The 24,106-nt window shown below is 37.7% G+C and overlaps 2 protein-coding genes across 5 annotated transcripts in view; both read right to left on the bottom strand.

Annotated features, from left to right (window-relative positions):
* The window catches only part of px (MAP7 domain-containing protein plexus), a 79,401-nt gene extending 59,389 nt beyond the window's left edge, over positions 1-20,012 (bottom strand). Inside the window, exons 1-8 of one of the 4 annotated variants that reach the window (XM_035865934.2) lie at positions 19,654-20,012; positions 16,675-17,568; positions 15,539-15,795; positions 15,040-15,427; positions 14,595-14,847; positions 14,319-14,510; positions 13,577-14,243; positions 13,309-13,405 (exon numbers count right to left, since the gene is read on the bottom strand). In XM_035865934.2, coding sequence (XP_035721827.2) covers positions 13,309-13,405; positions 13,577-14,243; positions 14,319-14,510; positions 14,595-14,847; positions 15,040-15,427; positions 15,539-15,795; positions 16,675-17,455 — 2,635 coding nt within the window. In that variant the 5' untranslated portion in view covers positions 17,456-17,568; positions 19,654-20,012. Of the gene's footprint in view, positions 1-13,308; positions 13,406-13,576; positions 14,244-14,318; positions 14,511-14,594; positions 14,848-15,039; positions 15,428-15,538; positions 15,796-16,674; positions 17,569-19,079; positions 19,221-19,501; positions 19,602-19,653 lie in introns of those variants that run through there. The other 3 variants (XM_035865936.2, XM_035865935.2, XM_085660436.1) reach the window with 3 other exon arrangements.
* Positions 20,013-21,036: 1,024 nt separating this feature from the next.
* dnr1 (E3 ubiquitin-protein ligase defense repressor 1) overlaps positions 21,037-24,106 on the bottom strand; it is a 119,239-nt gene continuing 116,169 nt past the window's right edge. The window contains exon 7 of the mRNA XM_035865213.2: positions 21,037-23,995. Within this exon, the coding sequence (XP_035721106.1) occupies positions 23,672-23,995 (324 nt within the window). The 3' untranslated portion in view covers positions 21,037-23,671. The remainder of the gene's footprint in view (positions 23,996-24,106) is intronic.

Genomic DNA, 24,106 nt, shown 5'->3' with positions numbered 1-24,106 from the left:
GTAGCAGTAGTAGCAGCAGCAACAGCAACAGTAGCAGCAGCAGCAGCGGCAACAACAGCAGCTGCAACCGTTAACGGTATTCTCTCTCTCTCTCTCTCTTTCTCTCTCTCTCTCTATCCCTCTCGCCATCGATAGATAATTAATTTCTCTTGTCTCGAAAACAAGCAAGAGCGATATAAAAAAAAAAGAAAAAAAAAAAAAAAAAAAAAAAGAAAAGAAAAAAAAATGATAAAATAAGGCTTCGTGTGTTTTTCGTCGACGGCACGCATCCCAAATTAAAAATTAAAAAAAAAAAAATTACAAGATAATAAGAAATAGATGTTTATATGTAATGGAATTAAAACGATGATTTTATATTGAAATCTTAATGTAAAGATATAGAAATGATGATTGTACCGAAAAAAAAAATGATAAGAACATGAAATGGAGACGAAAAGGAAAGACGAACTCATCGTCGGCTCGAAAAGTAAGTCGATATTCCAAAGCGAATAACACGAAGCACCAATATTTACTAAACGCGCTCAATGCCCGATAAAAAAACACGTCCTGCTATTAATGATGTTATGCTCTGCTAATAAAGGCTCGCGTGCTTCTGGTAAACTGGCTATCAACGAGCCAGAAAGAGAGAAAGAAAGAGAGAAAAAGAGAGAAAGAGAAAGTAGGAGAGAAACAAAGGGGGGTGAGGAGAAAAACGTACCGGTCACCAATCGGCTCTTATCATCGTTTTAATTTTATCGTACTGATACAGACTATAAACCATCGATACTTTTTCGACTTAACTGAATCGTCCAATTTATTTTTTTTTATTTTCGTCCCCCCACCCCCACCCCTCCACCCCGCCTTTAATTTCATCCAAAAAATATCGAAACGAGTCGATACGAGCTACGATAAGATATTAACGAACCGTCGTAAATTATAAAAGTAAATCGATAAAGAACCGATAATACGTGAAGTTCGAAAGATAAACGAATTCGCACGATTGCACGTGCCGCGTTCAATCGATGCTCGTTCTCTTCGATAAACTTCGATAATTCAGTTTTTCCGCTCGACGAAACGCGTCATGGGACTCTTTTCGTGTCGGCATAAAAGGACGATGAAACGCAGTGAGGGTTTCCGGTAAAAGGAAGAAGTAGCTGACAGAAAAAGAGATGGAGAAGAAGGAGAAAAGTAGAAGGTGAAAGAGAGAAGGAAGAAGAAAGAGGTGGAGGCGACTGCGGTGAAACGAATAAATTACATCGAGGACATCTCATCTTTGCCGGTTTCTCTACCGGCGACGAGCTTTCTCGGTGTGACGATAACTTAAATTACAGGAGCGACGAAGTAGTTAAGAAAATTGCCAGCACTCGCCGGAATGTACGGAATCTCTTTTGCGGTAAAGCGAGTTAAACTCGCGCCTCTTTCCTTCCGTCGGGAGTATTTTTTTCTTTCTCTCTTTCTCCATCTCCTCTCTCTCTCTCTCTCTCCCTCTCTCTCTCTCTCTCTCTTTCTCTCTCTCTTTTCTCTTTACCTCACTTTGCCTCTTTTTGACCAACAGGTCAATCGAGACACGTTGAGAGAGATAGAGAGAGGGAGAAAGAGAGAAAGAGAGAGAGAGAGAGAGAAAGAAAGAGAAAGAGAGAACTTCGGAGAAAGGCAAATGCGATGGCGGGCAAGATAGGGTAAACGAGCGCTCGGTTTTCCGCAAATTAATTTTCTCGTGCAAAGAAACTTGATCTCGTTGAAAACTACATCTCACTCTCTCACTCTCTCTCTCTCTCTCTCTCTCTCACTCTGTCTTTCTCACGCGTCGACGCACTCGCGAAATTAGCCATTTTCCAATTAACAGACAGAAATCTATCGCTACGAAGAAAATATCTTTCCTCGTTCGCAACTTTGACAATAAACTCTTAGCTCTCTCTCTCTCTCTCTCTCTCTCTCTCTCTCTCTCTCTCTCTCTCTCTCTCTCTCTCTCTCTCTCTCTCTCTCAGCGCGATTACTGCTACTACTTCGTCGAATCGGTAAAATCACAGGGACTATTAACTTTACGGCACGATATCTCGGTATACGATTCTCGCGTACCAATAATACTTTTCTTTGCGGTATTATATCTCCTTCGTGTATTAATAATTTCTTAGAAGGACCTATAGTCACAAAAAAGAAAAAAAAAGAAAAAAAAAGAAAAAAAAAAAAAAAAAAAAAAAAAAAAAAAAAAAAAAATACATGACCTTAAATTATTTCGATTAAAATTCAACTATCTAGATATTTTACGAATTTACCTAATCATTTTGTAATTCCATTTGTTTTCAGAAACAGAGACATTTAATTATTCGTACATAACCAGTGTTTTTTTTTCTTTCTTTTTTTCCTTTTTTTTTTCTTTTTTTCTTTTTTCTTTTTTTTTTTCTAAACAATATAGAGAGAGGAAAAAAAGAAAAGAAAGAAACAACCAAAGGAAAGATATCTTTCAAAGGACCAATGTCGTCAAGATGTCCTTGCTAAAGTACCTGGATAATAGTAAGGATGTCCAGCAGCGTGGGAGGGATGCAAGAGCGGATGTGGCGCCCGGAACTCCATCGTGCCACTTTTCTCACAGTCCACCTCCCTCTTTCAACGAGATCCTCCTCCCGAAGCTACAAGAAGAAGAAGAAGAAGAAAAAGAAGGTGCCACGAGGCTTGTTTTCCTTCGTGACCTCGAGGCGCATTTTTTTCACTCTTCTCGCGTAGTTCCTTTCTTCGATACGTCGCGTAGTACTCTTTACGTCCACAACACACTTTTTTTCTTCTTACTCTCTCTTTCTCCCAACTTCTCTTTCTCTCTCTCTCTCTCTCTCTCTCGCTCTCTCTTTCTGTTTCTCAAAGAAAACAAAATTTTCACGCTACTTCGAGATATAAAACTTTCGTTTTAGTTCGTTACGCCGGACGTTCTTGAAGCTCAGAGAACTATCGTATACTTCTCAGAAAGATTCTCCCATTCCTTTAGGTCTAGTTGTTTGGATGATTTACAATCTTCGACACCAAGAATGATACTACGTTACGTCTTTGACACATTGTCTAAATTCGAACTTCGACGTACGAAAAAGAAAAAAAGAAAAAGGAAAAGAAAAAGAAAAAAAAAAAAAAAGAAAAATAGGAAAAAAAAGAAAAGAGAAAAACAAAAAAAAAAAAATAAAAGGAAGAAAGTGAGAAATAGAAATACAGCAAATAATGGAAAGAGGGGAAAGTTCGTAGAAAATGGTATGTGTTAGAATCTCTCTCGTAAAAACCAAATAGACTGAGCAGGTAAAATCAGGTAGAGAAGTTGTTGGCGGGCTTATAGGATATTGAGAGACGGGGGAGAGAGAGCCGATGCACTAATCACCACTTAATTGGCCGAGACCGACGCGGCAGGTCGCGGCATTACGGGCTAATTGACTGAACGCCTCGCTGGCTGCCGGCAACGAGAATATATATATTTTCACGCGCGAGACTGCGTAACGCTGGATTGCAAGGGTAAAACGTGCGACTCACGCGAAAATCGAGTAGGAGTAAGAGGAGAAGTAAAAGGAGAAGGAGAAATAAGAGAAGGAGAAGGAGAAGGAGAAATAGGAGGAGGAGAAGGAGGAGGAAAAAAAAGAGTCGAGTTGGCCGTCGGGTCCTCTCGACGACGACGCCTACGCTTGCGCTTGCGCTTGCATTGCTCCGATACTCCTCGAAAAGTCTCGTGAATCCTCGAAAAAATCCATTCTCGACGAACGATCGTTGGTGTCACTTGTAGTTTATCGCCAGTCGCACTCGCGCACGCTTCTTTTATATCACGCGACCTCCCCCACTCTGTCTGTCTCAGTGTCTATCTCTATCTTTATCTCTCTCTCTCTATATATATATATATATATATATATCTCCTACTCGTAGGTACTTTCGTTCACGTTTCTTCAAATTTCTCGACGCACGACGATACGTCGTCGGCTGCGGCTCGTACGCGACTGAACCGAGCCGAACGGAGTTCGACGCGCTTCGTATGTCTCCGTACGGCCCTTACCCCCACTACCGAGCTACCCCGAGTACGTTTACCGTGCTTCGACCGAGATCGGCTAACGCGCGAACGAGCGAGACAGAAAGCGTACGACGAGGGGTAGAAGGAACAGAGGGGGGAGGAGGGGGAGTAGTCTCCCTGACGCCGTTGTTGCTGCTGCTACTACTGGGGTGATGCTGATGTTGATGCTGATGTTGATGCTGATGCTGATGCCTCCAACTTGTCTTGTGCTTTCGCCTTGACTGTGCCTTTCGAAAGAAGAACCCGTCACAAGTTGTTACGCGCGTTCTTTCATAATCCATCCGTCCCCCTCCATCCTTCCATTCCAACCTACCTCATATTCATTCGATTCGTACGTTATCATGCGCGTACGTAATACGAAACGCGATGTCCTATCCTTTTTTCTCATCCGCCCCCCACCTTAGATTTTTTACAATGCATCACGCTTGGCAATATGATTCTATTCGGTTGACCTTTCAATGTTAATTTCTTGAACGTCTTTTTTTTTTTTTTTTACAAGCTATTCATATAATCATTGAAAACAGTGTTGCAAAAGGAAAAAAAAAAAAAAAAAAAAAAAAAAAAAAAAAAAAAAAAAAAAAAAAAGGTATTGTCAATGGGTCAATTAATACGACCTAAAAGCACATTAATCAACGACCGGACAGAAAACTTTAATAAAAGTTTTATAAAAGTTCTTATAAAAGTCGTAAATTCAAATGGGACTATTGTAAATAATGTAATGCGAGAATTTCAAATAAAGCGGAATCGACATACTCCCTTGTTTTTTTTTTCTCAAGCTGAAATACGAAGGATTCTACTTCGAATTTGATATCCGGTATCGTGTTCCCCTCTTCCTTTTATATAACCATCCGTACTCTTGTAAGTGCGATACAGAATCAAAAGAGAGAGAGAGAGAGAGAGAGAGAGAGAGAGAGAGAGAGAGAGAGAGAGAGAGAGAGAGAGAGAGAGAGAGAGAGAGAGAGAGAGAGAGAGAGAGATAGAGAGAAAGAGATAGAGAGAGAGAGAAAGAGATAGAGAGAGAGAGAGAGAGAGAGAGAGAGAGAGAAAAAAGTTGGTAGGGTGAGAGGAAGGAAGGAAGGAAGGAAGGAAGGAAGGAAGGAAGGAAGGAAAGGAGGTGCTGTCTCTGTCACTCCTTCAAAGCCATCTGGTGTCAAAGCGGCACGCGCTGTGCCAGAGGCAGAAACGAAACTGACGAGTCTTCTCCCTCCTATACTCATCCACCACCCCCTCAATTTCCTCTCTCAGCCTCTGCTATATCTACGAGTGGTAGTAGTCGAAATCCAGGCACTCCGTCGAACCTTGCTCGTGTCACAACGTAGTCATCAACGTTCAGTCCTTGTATCCTTCTATCCCACTCTATCTCCCCCCCCCATCCCTCCTCCACCGCCATCCATTTTTTTTTCTTAAACCATAACCATAAAACTCGAAGGAAAAAGACGGAAACGAGGAGGGACAAGTCGAATGAACGTCTTCAATTTCTCTATCCTCTTATCTAACTTACTCTCCCCTCTTGTATCATCTAATAGCGCGATAAAGCGAATAGATGTTATTCGCGTATCATTCTTTGCCAATATCCTTAAACTCGAAGTCAAATTACTCGTACAAATTCTAACGTAGAGCTCACGTTCTTTCTCGGTAATGTGTGGTTTTCAAATGGACGAGAGAGAGAGAGAGAGGGAGAGAGAAAGACGGAGATAAAGAGGAACATAGGAGAAAGAAGAAATCGAACCGAGGAAAAGGACGTACGGATATACACGAAAGATGTAACGCACGCTTAATACGACGCTGAATCACGATGAAAATTGCAGTAGCGGCATGATCGAGGCGCTCGTAAAACTGTTATGATTGACCGATTCACCAATGATTAGCGCTTTACGGAAATCACGGTGCAACGCTCGTAAAGTTCATTATATGGTGAAGGAAGCCATAGGAATCGACCACTTTACTCCGAAGCCAAAGTTCACTTTATATACCGAGTCGTTGGTTCGCGTTTTCACGTTAACCCGAGCGCTTCTTTCCAAACTTTTGCGAGCGTCGAGAAAAGATAAGAAGTTGAAGAAACGAAGACAGAAAAAAAAACGAGTTAAGGCCATTATCGACAATTTTCTTATTATTGTTATTATTATGTAAGCCGTGTTACTCGAATATTACGACGAATGCCAGTCCGTTATCTTATCCTTATAATTTGACTTGGCCATTAAGTTTGCACGGTGTAACGGTCGTCCACACATTTATTATACCAACGAAGGTTATAATTTAGTCGTGGCGTTCGCTTCACGCAAATGAACGATTGTCTTCGGGGGCCTCGAAAAAGTGAGTGAGTGAGTGAGTGAGTAAGTGAATGTATGTGTGCGTGTGTGTGAAAGAGAAAGAGAGAGAGAGAGAGGGAGAGGGATAGAGAGAGAGAGAAACAGAAAGAGAGAAGAAGGGGGAGAAAGAGAAAGAGAAAGAGAAAGAGAGAGAGAGAGAGATTATAACGCAGCAAAGTTCTTATCATAAGCTTACCAGTATCTAGTATTTACGCTTTGTGCAATATTTCACGTTTGGCGTGGCAATTAATCGAGCTCGATGCATCGTTAAAGAAAACGAAGATACCCAGGAGCTATCGTACCGAAACGCGCCAGCGGTCCAATAAACTGACATGGAGAATAAAGTTTATCGTTAAGCCGATAACCACTCGTCTTTTTCTTCTCTCTTTTTCTCTCTTCTTCGTTTACGTTCGAAGATTAAAGCAAATAGCGGCTTCGCGTACCATAAAAGAAAATTGCTTTTTCTTGAATCGAACCTTTCCCGATAAACGGTGCTCAGTTTCGATTCGACTGAACGAAACCAAAAGGATCGCCGATGTAACGCGAAAATGATCTTTGCGAAAAACTAGAGAAAATGGTAGGATGAGTCTCGTGACAAAATCCCGAACTTGAAAAGTCCATTTACCTGATGCAGATTCGTGTATATCGATCGGATAGCGATCGTCCTACCTTTCTTTCTCTTTTTCTTTCTGCTTTTTGGAGAAATAAAATACGAGCAATGAGACGAGAAATCGTACATATCGATGAACGCCAAGTAAATACCGAATGTTTTAAATCGAGAATCTATTACGAAACTGGTTCTATCAGTTCTATTTGAACTCTTCGGGTTTTGAAATGAAATTCAATATTCCATTCTCGTGAACATAAGCGCACCTTAAAAAGAAATATACAAAAATTGATATAGAACAAAGATCGCATAAAATCAATAAAAAATGCTTAACATAAAATTCTCTCCCTCTCTCTCTCTCGTTCGAGCTATAAAAAAAAAAAAAATAAAAAGAAAGAAAGAGTGCTGATAGGACGCTAATATCATTCGCCGCCTTACTATTTACGCGATACGTGGCGCGCTTTTGTAAATCCTCAACGCGTGCTGCGAGAGGGAGACATGGCGTGGTGTGAGGGGTTGCCGAGATACCAGAGAGTGAGAGTGAGACTGAGAGAGATAGTAAGCGCGAGTAAGAGGGTGAACAGCGAACAGTTAGGTTCAGAGAGACCAACAGGAGGCGGCTGTCTGTCGGGCAAAATCAATGCGTGCCGGCGACAGAGAACTTCCCCTCGTTCTCCCACCTACCCTCACTCTCAGACACCCTCTTTTCCTCGCGACTCACCCCTGTCTCGTTTCGTTCTCTCCTCTACGAACTTGCATGGGCCAACGAACAAACGGTCGGTACGCGTTCGAGTCTTCTCACCCCCGCTAGTCCACCAACTCTCTCGTGCCTTCAGGGGCTAATAAGCTGTATTATTTTTATCACGCTCGAGCGAGAGGGTAACTCCAGAGCATCTATCGGTAAGAACGATTCACGCTGGTGTGAATAAATACACGTATGCGTAATATTGTATGTGTTACTAAATTGAAGAATCTTCGATATCATTTCTATCGATCGATCAATAGATCAATCGATCGATCGATGGATCGGTTTTCATATTCTCAGAGGACTTAATTTTATCGAAATTTCTAAACGCGACCGTTTCACTCTGATGTAGCCGATTACAAAGAGAAAGAGAGACAGAGAGGGGGGGGGGACGATGATAATGAGACTTGATTTTAGTTGAACGTTCAAAGCGTACGATGTTAATGTATCGTTTATGGCTTTTACGGCTCAATAAATTTTCCATTTCGAGGGTCGAAATTTTCGATGCAAAGCCACCTCCTCTCTCCGGGCTTTGCTCTATCTCATTCCTTCCATTTTTAGTTCCCGGCCAATTGTCCTCGTTCTTTTATAACGCATCCACGTTATTTCCATTATTTTCACCGGTATACGGAATTACCAGGACTCGCGAGATGCGTTTAATTATAGGAAAAAATGTCGGGGACAGTGCGAGCGTGATAATGAAATTTCTACGTCAACGGGCTCGAGAGTGGGGGAATAAATTTCAACCCGATTTTTCTCGCGACTCATCCAATCTCCATTAATAAAACTTGAAAATATCGATAAGCATTCGATGTACTTCGTATTTTGTATTTCATTAATTCTTTCGAGGGCTCATACTTTGTCCTTCGTGACGTTCACGGTCGCGGATCATCCGTTTCCTGCTGGAACGAACAGGGAGAAATGGGAACGCCTAGCTCCAAGTTCGTGTCCCGAGTGAAACGATCCATGGAGACGACCGCGAGGGATCCCTGTAAAAGCTACTACTCCGGAACGGCAGTCGGTGGTTAATTATTAACACGAAACCCAGCAACGGAGCTCACGACGACTACCTCTCTGTGTTTCGTGTTAAAGACACTGTACACCACTGCCTGGTTAGATGAACACCTTCCGTACACGAAATGCAAACATTACTGAGAGCAAAAAATTAGTAGGTATTTGTCATCGAAGGAGTCACATTTTTGCATCCATTAGTATCAATAAATTAAAATCAACGTGAACTTGAAGTCGAAGAAAAAAAGTGATAAAAAAAAGAAAAAACGAAAACAAAAACAAAACAAAACAAAAAAAAAAGAAAAAAAAGAAAAAAAAAAGAAAAGAAAAATGGAAAAAGAAAAGAAAAAGAGAAAAAAGAACATATTATTTTTTACCAATGGCTAAATTCGTTTTAAGAACAAATTTCTGTCTTCACAAAATCCATTAAAATAAGATTACTCGGTCACCGAATAAATGCTTCTTGAAAGTTAGCGTGTCTCAGGGACGATCGAGAGCCTGAAGGATAGGAGGACTTGAATCGAACGAGAATTTACGTCGAAATCGAGCCTTTTGGCAGTGTGCCTGGAAAGGAAGAGTAAACGCGAAGACGGTACAAGAGGCTACGTTATCAGAGAGAAAAGAGATGGAAGGGGAAAAGAGAGAGAAAGAGAGAGAAAGAGAGAGAGAGAGAAGCAGAAGCAACCCCTTCCCTTATGTCACCCCAATAGGAAGCTTCAAACGAGGGTAGAAGGAGCGAGCTAGGCACTCGATGACGTTGATATCGATTCCTAAGGGAGGAGTAAAGCGACGACTACTCTACTAGCTGCTGCTACTTTAACCTCTCTCTACTCAGAACATATAGGAGCGAGAGAGTGAGAGAGAATGACAGAGTGAGAGAGAGAGGGAGAGAGAGAGAGAGAGAGAGACAGAAACGACATCCCACTCGTAGGGGTGCCATAAAAGGAGGGTCGGCCGACGAGAATCCGCGGAGTTGGCTCGCTAATTCGAATTTAGGCGTCGGCCGGGGTTGGCAAGTGGGCGCAATGCGGTGTCACGCTGCGGGTGCCTCCAACCCCCTTCATCTCTCGACACCCTCTTCTCTTCTCTCCACTTCTCTTCTCTCCTCCTCCTCTTCCTCCTCTCAACCCTCGTCTCAACGTGTCCCGTACTTCCCTCCAAGAGCTTTCCTACCCACCCTCTCACGTCCTAAGCTGCCAGTATAGCGGTTCGATCCTCCCGCTTAAACCCTCTGCTAAGTCTCTTCGACACCTTCGACATCGCTTTCTACCTCTCTCAGAGTCGAACCGATTGACCCTGATCAACCTCCTGATCTCGATCCTTCGTTTTACTTCTCTCGCCTCCCTTCCCTTTCTTCTTCATCTCTCTCTCTCTCTCTCTCTCTCTCTCTCTCTCTCTCTCTCTCTCTCTCTCTCTCTCTCTCTATCTATCTATATATATATATATATATATATATATATATATATATATATATATTCTTTTTTTATCACGATTTTGCACGAACGATAGATTGTCAGGATTTATTATATCATCATGAAATATCTAATGAAAGAGATTAGATTATTTATTACAGAAGAAACATCTCATTGCATTCCCTTTTCTTACGAGACGAATGAGGAAGTAATTCGATCGAATAATGAAAGAAACTCAATGCTATATCTCCGAAAGAAATTGAACTAACTGTGCAAATTACTTGGAAATCTCGTTGAAAAAAAAAAAAAAAAAAAAAAGAAGGAAAAGAAAAAAGAAAAAAAAAAATGACAAAAATTAATAGATGAGAAAGATAAACGTAGCTCCTCGTTTGTAAATCGTTTTCTAGAATGGAATAGATCGAGCGATATATATATATATATATATATATATATATATATATACATATATATATTGATTATCTTGCTCTTTCCTTCGAAAGCGAGTCCAGTATATCTCCTGGCGCGTGTAATCCTGTTTCCATGAGCTTACGAAAGAGAGAGATAGTTGAACGCGACTTAAGCGTCCCAGGAGAGAATCATGGATAAGTCCCAGTGTAAGCGCCACGAATTTACGCAAGCAGAGAGTTCTCTTCGGTATATTAAAACGATGGAATATCACGGAGGGTGGTTTAATGGCACCACCTGGAATTCGTTATGAAACAAAACTAAAGATCTCTATTATTTTAGAATAATCAAGAAAAAAAAAAAAAAAAATAAATAAATAAATAAATAAATAAAATAAAATGAAATCAGAAAGAATGAATTTTTTCTTGGTACTTGAGCACAAAAAATATGTGACTTTTAATCTCTGGTATACTAAACGATCATAGTGATACATGAGAACGAAATAAAAATAGTCCTTCGTCATGGTGAATCTTTGCCAACCTATTTTGGATCTCCCTCGGAAATGACTCGACTATTAATAAACGGGCTTCAAAAGCAAATGTTGTTTTATGACTCGAAATGCCGGATTCGCACGATGCACACACGCAAGCTAAAGTAAGAAGCTTGCAACGATACGTTGCAGAGTATTTCGCTCGCCGATAAGCCAAGGGGAGGAAATAAAAATATAAAAAAAAAAAAAAAAAAAAAAAGAAAAAAAGAAAAAGAAAGAAAGAAAAAAAAAGAAAAAAGAAAAATAAATAAATAAAATAAAAGAAAAAAGAGCAAGGGAACTCCAAACGTTACGGAATAACCATCAACGGAACCAGACGCCACTCACGATGCCTTCGGGTTTGTTTTCTTAAGAAATATATATATATATATATATGCACGAACTCGTCGGATAAAACTAGAGTTATCCTTAACGGCCTTGACGTGTTTCGGAGAAACATCCGCTTGTAATTTCTTCCTTTTTATCTTTATCACGCTCGAAAAATGAAAGGTTGGATTGATCATGTAAAAGAAAATAACTTTTTTCAGAGTTCTTGGTAATTTTCCTTTAAAAAAAAAAAAAAAAAAAAAAAGAAGAAGAAAAGAAAAAGAAAAACAAAAAAGAAGAAAAGAAAAAGAAAAAAGAATCTAACTTCGAGTGGTAATAAATAACGTCGTAATTTTTCTATTAAAGATTAAATTATTTAGGTTTTACCATATAATAAAATATCATGTAGATTATACTTTAGAATAGAGAAAATCATACAAATAGTTGCAAGTAGAGAGCAAAACGATTGGAAACAAAGAACCCTTGTAAAAGCTTAATGAGATCCCAATATCTTCCACAATCCTGGGATACTCTTACAATCTTACCCTCGATAAAGATATCTCCTGTCCGATCCATTTGGTCTAATGCTACGGAAATGTTAGACCCCCAAGAGATGAATCACGTATTATCCCAATCTCCTAATATCGATTTTATCCATCGTTAAAAAATAAATATCTTTAGCCTGAAGCAAACACGGAATGATGTATAATGCATTGAAAAATATACTTACTTCATTTATATTAGCATGAGAAACGCGTATTGGCTCATCTTACTAGCGATGCTATCAGCAAACTGATCGGCGAAGCGACCAACAAACAAACTCGAAGAACGATCATAACCTCGAGCGAAAAAGAATGTTTCCTCGTTAGGTAAGGAACATGAAAATAAGGAGAAAAAGAGAAAAAAAGAAGAAGAAGATGAGAGAAAGAGAAAGAGAAAAAGAAAGAGAGAGAGAGAGAGAGAGAGAGAGAGAGAGAGAGAGAGAGAGAGAGAGAGAGATTGCGGGTATGAGTTAAGGGGGTGAGGTAAGCAAAAGGAAAGATAAAAAAGAAGAAAATAGAAAGGAAAGAAGGTAAAAAGAGGTAGTGAATTCACTCGAACGCAAACCATCAGGCCCTCCTCCTGGATGGCTCTCGACCGTCAGTATCCTTTTGTCTGTCGGATTTTTAAGAGCTTCACTCACGTCTCATCCACTCACCCTCTGTCTCGTTCTCTACCTCTTACCCTCGGCCTCGTCCATATAACTTTCTACGAGTACGTATCTATAGAGTTACACAGGTATATGTATACATATACATATGTACGCTTACAACCCTCTTAAGCGCGAAACCAAGAGAAGAACGAGAACGAGGAGAGAGTGCCGGCCGTTGTTTCAGCATCGACCAAGCGGAAAGGATTCTCCCATTTTTCTACCATCTTCGTTTTCATCTTGATAAAAAAAAAAAAAAAAATATCCGACGACACACCGTCTCAGAAGCAAGTTAAGGAACAAGACGAATACTTTCTAAACGACGTTGATAGCGTCATCGAATAATACTCGATGAAACATAATGGTACGAGTCGATTCCTATATCAAAGTATTTCCTTAAATTTATCGATCGTAGAAATAAGATTTTTCCATAAAAATAAGCACGTTGACGATTCGCGACGTCAATATAAACATCGAGTAAACAGAAGGATGAAAAATGGAGAATACATGCGTTTGTCGGTCATAGATAACGTTAAAGTATGACTGAATAACATCGAAGAATCCGATTAGGCTCTTACAATGTCAATGGTTTAATTTTCGTGGCACATTCGAACGGAGAGAAGCTCTTTCTTTCTGTTAAAATGATATAGAAAGAATATAATTTTATTATTCTGTATCGTTCCTGGGTTAAACCTTTTTTTTTTTTCTTCACTCTTCATATCGGCTTAGATCGTCTAAGGAATAATATCGTTTGTGACTTACCTTGATCCTTATCCGGAGCCTTCGTAGGAATCTTTTTGTCGGGTGCCTTTGGTGAACAGTTTTTTCTTGCTGGTCTGACAGTCAGAGTTTGAGGAACCTATAGAAATGTCAAGACAAATTATAGAAATTCGCACATTTCTAAAAGCCACTGTCATTTGTCCAGAAACAAAAAAAAAAAAAAAAAAAAAAAAAAGAAAAAAAAAGAAAAAAAAAGAAAAAAAAAGAAAAAAAAAAAAAAAAAAAAAAAAAAAAGAAAATAAAGACTCACCACCTTCTCAGATCTCTCCCCAGAGGGTAATCTAGCGATGGACGCGTCAGGACTATCTTCTGGCGGAGGAGGTTGAACGATCCAATTATATTCTCTCTTTTCAACGGGTAAGCCCCATCTTTCGTATTCGAGACTTTGCGTGCGTAAAGTTTCGTAACAATCTAGACAGACCACCGCAAAGTCACCGTTCTCCAGTAGCAAGCTCTTTTCTGGTTGTTTGTGATACCTTAGGAATGGGAAGTCCTTAACGGGCAATGCCCGAATGCGTTTTCTATAGGTCGTGATACCGCAAACATAGCAGCAATAATCATGAGTGTTGTACTGTCTATCCACGATTTGCTGAGATTCGTAACGGCGCCATTGCGCAAGTAGGGTGTGATAACAGAAAGTGCAAACTAACGCGGAACCATCTTCCCTGAGTTGCTCAGCATTTGGCGGTGATTGGTGACGTAATAATTCTGGAAAGTATGGCGCGTTACGGCCTTGAGGATGCCCGTACAAAACTCTCGCAAGTGTTAGATCGCTATGTAAACCGCATAGGAAACAATAGATCGAGCTGCTCGATGTGCCAGGATTACTGCCGAATGTCCGATCCGAGCTCGTACTCGGTGGAGTGGCAATGGATCGGTTCACATCACCATTTGGATGTGGACTAGGAATATCATACCTTAAAAAAGAAATGTCAAAGTTCAAAAAGAGATTCTATTAATCCGACGAAGAATGAAATGAAATTTGAACACACCTGCGACGTTCCAAAGGAACGCGATCTGCATCCATATTTTCCCATTGAAGCGTTAGGTGAGTCACACAATGACCACAAGCTAATACTCTTCCATGACTATCCATACAAGCGTTCTCGGAAGTACGTGCCATCCCTCTTAAACATGGGAAATGCATGGCGTGTGAATTCATTCCCTCTGGACTTGTAGACAACCTGTTATTAATAAATGAAAATCCATTGTAATACAGATTACACAGATTATACAAGGTAAATTATATAGGATCTATTGAAAATTACCATTCCATATGCGTATGAGGACACAATCTTTCACAAATATAGCACCTATAGTTTTGACCAAGTACAACGGTACCATTTTCAGCGGGACCATTGCTAGGAGAATTTCGTTGGCCAAGAGTAGGAGCTTTAAGGTTCACAGTGCGTTGCTTATTTGTGACAATGGTTGACTTGTTCAAGTCGTACGGCTTAAACCGAATATCACTGCCAGCAGAATTGGCTGGAGATTTTGCAATGGCTGGACGCGGTAAAAGACCTTGTGAAAGAAAAAAAAAAAAAAAGAAAAAGAAAAAAAAAAAAAAAAAAGAAAGAAAAAACAAGAAACAATAAGGTTAGAAAAAAAGCGACGAGTGGCACGTGTATATATATATATATATATATATATATATATATATATATATATATGTATGTATGTATACATAGACTTTGTTAGTTACGTAACGGTTACCTTGCAGTCGAAAATCCATACTTTGTCCGATAGGATGTATATCGTGGTTCTCCCCGCCAAATACTTGTTGCTTTTGCGGTATAGCCTTGTAACAAATAGAGCAAACTTGTACCATTCCCTGAGGACTAATAGGACTAGCTCCGGGTGGGGGTCTCAGAGTGCAGATAAAAGGAAAGTATGCTTCTTTTTCGGGATTAGAACAGCAATACAGCAGTCTAATACTGGATGAGGGATACTCAAGAGCGCAAGTATAGCAGATAAAAGTAGTCGTGTCCATCATGGGTGTTGGTCGCTTGCGAAGCGTATAATTTCGATCACCGTGCGGTATGCCCTGCCGCATATATGTCTTCCATTGTACTAAAAGATGATTTTGACATGCCGAACAGGCCTAAAAAGAGAGAGAATGAAAGAGAGAGAAAAAAACAGATGAACGGTTTATTACGAATGACGTAAGTAGGTACATTGTCAATATTTAAAATATGTTGAACAATATACATACCTGTACTCGACCGGCACTGTCCATAGGTCGACTTCTACTTGGCCTCGGATGAAGCATCAATGAAGGAAAGAACGGTGGAGGACTTTCGGAAGGTTTCGGTACATTTGGCAGTGGTTTTGCCGCGACATGGCTCAGTGATCCTCTTTTAAATTCATCCCCACAAATGTAACAAACTTCTGTTACAGAATTTTTATCCGGCATTGACAAATCCAAAATATCAGTACCAATACTGGAGGAGGATCCACCGCTGTAGATGGCTGAACACGTTATGAACGATAATAAACATATAACATTCCTGTTTTGTTTCGAGTGCCTTATATGCCTGAAGCGCTATCGTCACACTGCACGTGGCCTAGTTTGTATTTATATTTTTTCAGACATTATCAATATATGCGTTGGAAAGAGATTCGTTAAGACTTTCTTACTTTTCTATGAATACAAATTTACGCGTGCGCGATTCATTTAGATTTCCTTTTGTGATTATTTAATAATAATAAAAAAAAAAAAAAAAAAAAAAAAAAAAAAATATATATATATATATATATTTATTTCGAATAGGATTAAGAAAAAAAAAGAGTGAGAGAGAGAGAAAATTTCAAGTTAATTAATGTTTTCAAAGAAATAAATTAATCAATGCATATATCGGTCGCATTTGCTATAAGAATCGTTCGCGAGAAATGATTTCCTCGGTCTTATCTGTAAAACTGTTAACCTTTACTTACAAAACGTTTACATTACTAAACGGAAGGACTAAGGCCAATGTAAATAACGAATACACTCGTTTATTTGCTACAACTACATTCTAAAACGAGATAACTACTTCAGACATGAAAAACGGCATTTATTCGTATCAGATATCGGGCTTCATGATCTCACGTCGAAGTTATTTCAGAAAATATAGTCTAATCGGTATAGAAATAATTTAATCAGACACTTCCATTATTAAGAATCTAACCTAATTTTACCAGGTTATTAGAGATAAGTCTTAAATTTATAATATAAATGTATGCAAAGATATTAAAGAATAGATTATAATAATCGTGATAAATTTTAATTTCCTATCGCTTATCAATTTTTTTTTTAGATAATATTGCAAAATTATAAACGTTAGTTCGTACTATTGCACTTTTATTCACCTTGAGATTGAGGAGTTAAAGCAGCTGTAGGTGCAGGTGAACTCCTGGGCCCATGTCTTAAATCCAATGCAGCTTCAGACATTTTAACATCTTCAACAGGTTGTCGGGGACTTTGCAACCTTTGATGAGGAGACTGCAGTCTCTGGTGTGGGGATTCCATTGTGAGCCTCGCTTGTTCTAAATGCCTTGGTGTTTCTGCCATATTAGAATGAGGTCTTGGTAATTCGACAGAATTCGACGGAGGTCTTGTTTGTTCTACCCTGGGCGATGGTGAACTAGGTGGAAGCCGTGGAGAAACACCCACTGGCCGATTTTCTTGTTTCATTTGTGGTGCCTGATCATTGGTTAACCCTAAAACTTGAGCCGCATATTCACCTTGCAGAGCCATTTCAGCTCCAGTAAAGGGCCCACCATCACATCTTTTTAACCAATAAATTCTTTGACTATGAGGCCTAGCATCTTGCTCATAACTTTCCCATTGTTGCAAGAGCAAAGCATAACAAAGATTGCATGCTTTGACAGCTCCACTTCTTGATCCTTCGCCACAATATCCAGCTGGTGGTTCATGGGATTCAAGAAATGGAAAATAAGGTTCATTTGAGGCAGCGCCAGGACTTGGTTTCACTCTGAGCCAATATTGATCAGTATGGCCAACAGTACCACAGACAAAACATATCTTTGCCCCACCAGTATCGTCTGTGGATGCATTTGGTTGTGGAGTTGGGAGTGATTGCCCTTCGAGTCCCGGCTCAGTTTTAATAAAGACTTTACTATCCATCATGTCAGGAAACCATTGGGTCTTTTCATGCCTCAAGCTCTTATAACCTTGTGTTTGGCACGCATACACAATCAAAAGTTGTAATTACAGGAAGGGTTTCTAATTCTTGTGTAAATCTGTAACATAAAAAGACAGAAAGATTATTAATATATGCTCTCTGTGAAAAAAAAAAGAAAAAAAAAAAAAGAAAAAAGTATAAAATATAAAATTCCTAATATCACGTTGTATTTTAATATCATGCAAATAAATAATGTTATACGTTATAATCAATGTTTATATTAAAAATATAATTAAGAAAATATCATTTCATTTCGATGACCTTATTAAATTGACTACCTTCTTAAATTTAAGAAGACACGACAGACTACATCAAAGCTGTCGTATTGTATGTAAATGAGTTTATTTGGGCGCAGCTGTGACCTCATTCTTTGATGACTATATGGAAAACACATGGCAGCCGAATATGTCAACATGAACTTTTATATTAGTACATAATACATCTTTGATCAAACTTTAATGCATAAATGTACAATTCAAATGATAGGAAAAAAAAAAAAAAAAAAAAAGAAAAAAAATAAAAAATAAAAAAAAATAAAAAAATAAATAAATAAATAATAGTAATAATAATAATAATTAGCACGCAGTGCCTAACAATGTGCTAATGTTCAATCATCGTTCATTTTATATTTAAGTCACATTATATAGAAAGAACATTGTTCTCTTTTTTGAGATTGTTGACTTAAGACAAATGAATTGGTAAAATTTTGTTAGCCTTTAGAATTTCAAATGCAATTGGAATTATGCTAAGATTTATATAAAAAAAAAAAAAAACAAAAAAAAAACAAAAAAAATAAAAAAGAAAAAAAAGGGAAAAACAAAAGTAAAGCTACATAATGCGTCATTCTCACATATATTGAATCAATATGGCGATTTTGAAAATAAAATTGATCCAATAAGCGTAACTTAGAAAATTTAATAAATCCACAATTTCAACGAGGTGCCGCACGTGCGATGCTTTTAGAATACCGTAACATGTGGTATTTTTGGAGCATAGCTGACTCGACGTTTACCGACACCGACCAGAAAACACCATTTCGGATATCGGTAAGACAACTCTAAGGGTTGATGAAAGCGAAAAGTAAATATTAACAAACGAAATATAGTTTGTCTCGTCAAAAAGCGAAGAATCGATGTGTGATCATAAAACTAGCACAGAATTCGTTCGCGCGAATACACGCGGATTTTCTGACGATGACGACTAAATCGACGTCGACTATGAGAAAGAAAAGGACGCTCATCTCGTTAACACAAAGAAGTTTAATACTATCCCTTGAAAGGACAATGTGTGAAGATGGGAGAGGGAAAAAAAACACAAAAAAAAAAAAAAAAAAAAAAAAACACAAAAAAAAAAGAAAGAAAAAATAAAGTAGAAGCAAAAAGAGAAAAAAGGATAGAGAGAGAGAGAGAGAGAGAGAGAGAAAAGAAGAGGGGAAAATCGTTCATTCCCCGTTCCTCTCTGCGAGGACTTTAAAAAAAAAAAAAAAAAAAAAAAAAAGAAAAAAAAAAGGAAAAAGAAAAAAGAAAAGAGAGAGAGAGAGAGAAAGAGAAAGAGAAAAAAAACACACACAATCGAAAATTATCTCTCGGCTGTAGCAAACGTTGGTTCGGTTGAATGGTGGTGGTCGATCGGAACCATTTGTAAATCGCGTTTTCGGTGACCGGGAACGGGTCTGGCGCATAGGGTCAGAGGTTAAAACGGCGTACGACGGCGGGTCGAGGTTATCCGTGGATCAAAGGGACGGCTTCTCGTGAGAGTGTGAGAAACAGAAAGAGAGAGAGAGAGAAAGAGAGAGAGAGAGAGAGAAAGAGAGAGGGGGGAGAGGGGGAGAGAGAAAGAAAGAGAGAGTGAGGGAGAGAGAGAGAGAGAGAGAGAAGGAGGAGGAACAGCAATCGTAGGATAAACGTGAGAGGCACGGAAGAAGAGTTGGAAACACAATAGGGGGAAAGGCACGCATTGTCGGTGGCTCCCGTGACTACCGAAATACGCACCCACGACGACGACGACGACGACGACGACGACACCACCACCACCACCACCATCCACCAGCGCACCACTATGGGCATAAAGCAGTAACGGAGGATCAAAGTGAACTAGCGGCCAGCGCTGCTAGCTCGACGACCATTTTATATGGCCCACTCACGTTTTCACAGTTCGAGATGAACGGGCAAAACATCTCTGATGTCTTCTCGATAATTTCCTCTTGTTTTCTCGTCAAATGGACGATGCTTTCTTCTCTTATCTCTTATTCTAGTCTCTGCCATACGTGCTCCGAGACCGCACGAAGTCACGGGGTGTCACCTTCCAAACGACGTTACGTCTCCTTGCGTACATATTTACATTTACCGTCTATCATGGAACGATCGTTGGACACGTGTTTCTTATACGCGCGCGTTTATTTCACAATAATGGCCCTTTCGAGACTATGAACTATACATTTTACGTGGGCACGGCACCTCGACTTTGCCTCACTTCACCGCCATGTTGCAAAATTGCAATCCGTTTCCCGTCGTGCCACGCAGCTTCGTCATATGACAGTGCCGCCGCGTCAACCAATCAGCGCGCTCTACGCCTGCGCATCGAACTAATACGGGTACGATACTAGCGCCATTAATCTTCTGGCGCCACATTCGAACTCGACCGGCTTTGAACGATCTTTTTTCTTTTCCTTTCCATTCACGGCATCGATTTTTCTTACTTTCTCCTAGTATACTTTGTGATCTTATTAGAAGTCTCGCGCGCTTCTTCTCGTTCTAATCCGGTATAGTTAAAGGAAAGATTCTAAGTTTTAACGTCATTGATTCTGAAAATAGGTGTGACATTTCCGTGAATTTTTCCACCATTTTGGCGGCACTTTTGAAGCGCATATATCTTAATAGATAAATTCATTATTTTGTTTTTCGTAATGTCCTTTAATTATTTAACATTATACTATCAATCACATAAATTTCTGTTTTCTTCGATAATTTTATTGCTTTTCTAAGAAAAAGCTCATGATGTATCTCTTGTTAATTGATTTATACAAAATAAACTTTTTACATAACGAAAAAGGCAATATTTAAAAAAAAAAACAAAAGAAAAGAAAAAAGAAACTTTCCAATTTCATATCCGATTTTATAAATGCTCATTTTTAGGTTGAGGGTAAGTTTTATAGGCACAAACACGAAGAAAAGAAATATCGGTGTTTTACAATATTTAATCAACATATAATATATATATATATATATATATATATATATATATATATATATATATATATATATATTGGTACGCTAAAAATTACCTTTTATAAGTTCCATCATCTTCGTTTGAATATGTCACCGTGATAAACGGATTCCTGTTATAATACTAAAAAATAATTGGAAATATTTTAGAAATATTCTTTTCAAATTAGAACTTTTAGAAATACATTTTCTTCTATAGTCTGATTAATGTAATATACATATATATTAGTAATTAACACATTTGCAATTGTTCCTTCTTATATTTTTTTATACAGAGATTAAATCACAAGAAATATTTTTATTTATAATATGATATTGTTGTTTTTCTTTTATCTTTATCGATCTTATGATCACTGAATAGACATCGCAGTAATAGGTACAAAGCTATATTTCATATTAAGTAACACACATTATTATTCACAAAGAAACTTTTATATATTCATTCTTTTTATGGGGTAAAGGATATTGAAAAATGATTACAGTATTACATGTACATCGGTTAATCGTTAAGATAGCAAAGTTACAAAATCTTCTGGGAATATTTGTAATTTTCTTTATCGTAACGCGAAGATCTGATATAGTACTGTTCCATGTTTCCTATATGTTCTAAACTCAACATCCTCATAAACATTTATATCTGACTTATGTCTAAAAGAATGTGCATCACTCGACGAACCATGTTACATTTCATTTTCACAGAAATAGTGTAGCCTTATTGTTATATTGATGTATGTTGAACGTTATAAGAACATTATAGAAATTTTGATAGTAACACGAGTTTCTAAATTATCAAAAAAAAAAAAAAGAAGACTGTGCAAAATCTCAAGCAAAAACGCTTAAGACTTTGTAAATATAGCAGTTCCGAGGTTCGTCTATTTATTATTACATTTCATTATAAATATTTATAAACTAAGTCTGTTTGCATTGATGAATGACTATAAACGATTGACACATTTTTCACTCTTTCTTTCTCTCTCTCTCTCTTTCTCTCTCTCTTTCTCTCGGTCATTCTTTCGACCATCACCCACGCATAAGATTTATAGAATGTGCTATGAGATAGTAGAATTAATTTAACAATAATTTCCAGTAATGGTAACAACAGGACCGCTACTGATCGAAGATAAAAGAGGAAGACGGCGTCTTTTAGAAAACTACAATTATCATTTTTTATTAATATTATTAGATTATCATCATTTGTTATTATTATTATTATTATTATTATTATTATTATTATTATTATTATTATTATTATTATTATCATTACTCTTATTCTTCTTATTATTATTATTGGTTGGATTTCCGAGACGCCATAACTATGCTTTTTGATTGAGAAATATCCTTCTTTTATACTCTCTCAGAGATTAAATGTCGCTGACTTGTTACTTCGTAAATTATCTTTTGGATGCAAAGCACTGCAATTAACTTGTCTCGTTTTTATTACGACTTATTTAAAAGATGGTATGTACACAGAGTTTGCTGAATCAGATTTGACTTTTAGCGAACTTGTGACATTTACTCGCTTGACCCTCAATAGGTGTTATCATATTTTTTATGTACATATAAACAGATATATTACTGTAATATGAATTTCTCTTCGTACAGGATGTTCCAAGAACGAATAAATTATGAAATTTGTAGAGCGATAAGTCATAAGCAAATATATTATCTCTCGTATGCGCATAGGCGTTCAAACATTTGAAGAGATAAAGATTAAATTTCAGTAATTTGCCGCTTGATACAAAGTAAAATGTATTTTTAATTTATCTTTAAGAAAATATATATATATATTTATTTATTTTTTTTTTCTTTTTTTTTTCTTTTTTTATTGATATTTCATTTTGCCAAATCGGAAGTTCCCTAAACTCATAAGTCAATTACAATTGAAATCTTATCCTAATGAAACATCCTCTCTACGATTGATTCCATAGATTACTTTAACAGTCTATATTGTATATATATATATATATGCTTTATTTTTATTTTTAAGAATATGAAAGTTCAATGAAAATAATAAAACTTCAGGCTCTCTTACCCTTGTACTACGTTCGAATCAGTGTCATTTAATAATAAAATAATAAAAAGAAAAAAAAAAAAAAAAAAAAAAAGAGAGAAAGGAAACTCAAAATGTATATAATTTTAATGCATAGGACCTGGCAGAAAAAAATTTTCAAGATAATCATAAAATAAAAAGAGTAATTGGTTTGATAAATAGAAATTAAAATTAATTTTTTTTTACACTGATAATTCATTAAAAATATTGGCAGCATGGGTTTTCCAATAGATCAATGCTGCTAATAGCACTTTTCGATCACTCAACAAATGGGTTACATCATCACGAATGCACATAAATACATTTTATATCAATGGTAGTTATCTTGGAATAATAAAGAAATAAAAGATATTATTAGCGATATTGATTTGAATCACAGTACTCTCAAACGTTTAATCAAATATGCTCTTATAATGTAATCCAGTCTGTTCGCTGTGATATCGATATTAACAATATATCATTTCTTAGAAAGAAAGAGAGAAACAAAATACATTTTATAATCGTCTTTGTTCCTTATTTTATACTTTCTTAAAACTTATATAAAATCAAAAAAATAACTCTTAACTTAATTCTCAATAAGGAGAAGAATTATGTATATCCTAACCGTATAAGCCTACCAATTCCATTTTCCGCTAAATTTTCAAAATGCGAGATAAAAAAAAAAAAAAAGAAATGTCGTAGACAGACTGGACGTAGAATTTTCCGTTTTTTTTTTTTCCTTTTTTTTCTTTTTTTTTTTTTTTTTTTTTTTTTTTTTTATTTTTTTTTTGAAAACCAACGAAAGACAACGATCGATCATGAACATCCAACAAGATCTTCCTATCGGTTTATCGTTGAAAGATGACCCCTTCTCCTATTCGCTTGAATTTCACTTTGGTAGATCTCCCTCAGACGTGATTCCCGTTCATCTCGTTTTCTACGATCCTCCCTTTGATCTCATCCGAGGAGGATTTAACGGAGAACACGGGCTCGATCGTTTCTGATAGTAACTTCGGACTGTGTCTATCGATATGCGTTAACTCTATCGGGAGATAGATCGTTCGACAGTGATCGATATCCGCTCTGCAAAGCGGACAACGTTCGCATCGTCGAGCACAATCCAAACAGGCTACTGCGTGTCCGCATGGGAAAAGCGCGGTGTCCAAGCTACGATCCATGCAAATCCGACAGAGCATGGCATCCAACAACCTTGCCAGGCACTCCCGAGATTCCTGAAATAATGTTTTTCAGTTGTTTGCATATGAGACAACATAAACGATTAAATATACGATTAAACGAAATGGTATTAGTGAAAGGACTCGATTGAATAATAGAATAAAAGT

The sequence above is a fragment of the Vespa mandarinia genome, chromosome 11 (assembly GCF_050613455.1).
Source record: "Vespa mandarinia isolate Hongniang chromosome 11, ASM5061345v1, whole genome shotgun sequence".
Classification (NCBI taxonomy): domain Eukaryota; kingdom Metazoa; phylum Arthropoda; class Insecta; order Hymenoptera; family Vespidae; genus Vespa; species Vespa mandarinia.
The sequence above is the reverse complement of the archived record's forward strand: the minus strand, read 5'-3'. Positions and strand labels throughout refer to the sequence as shown.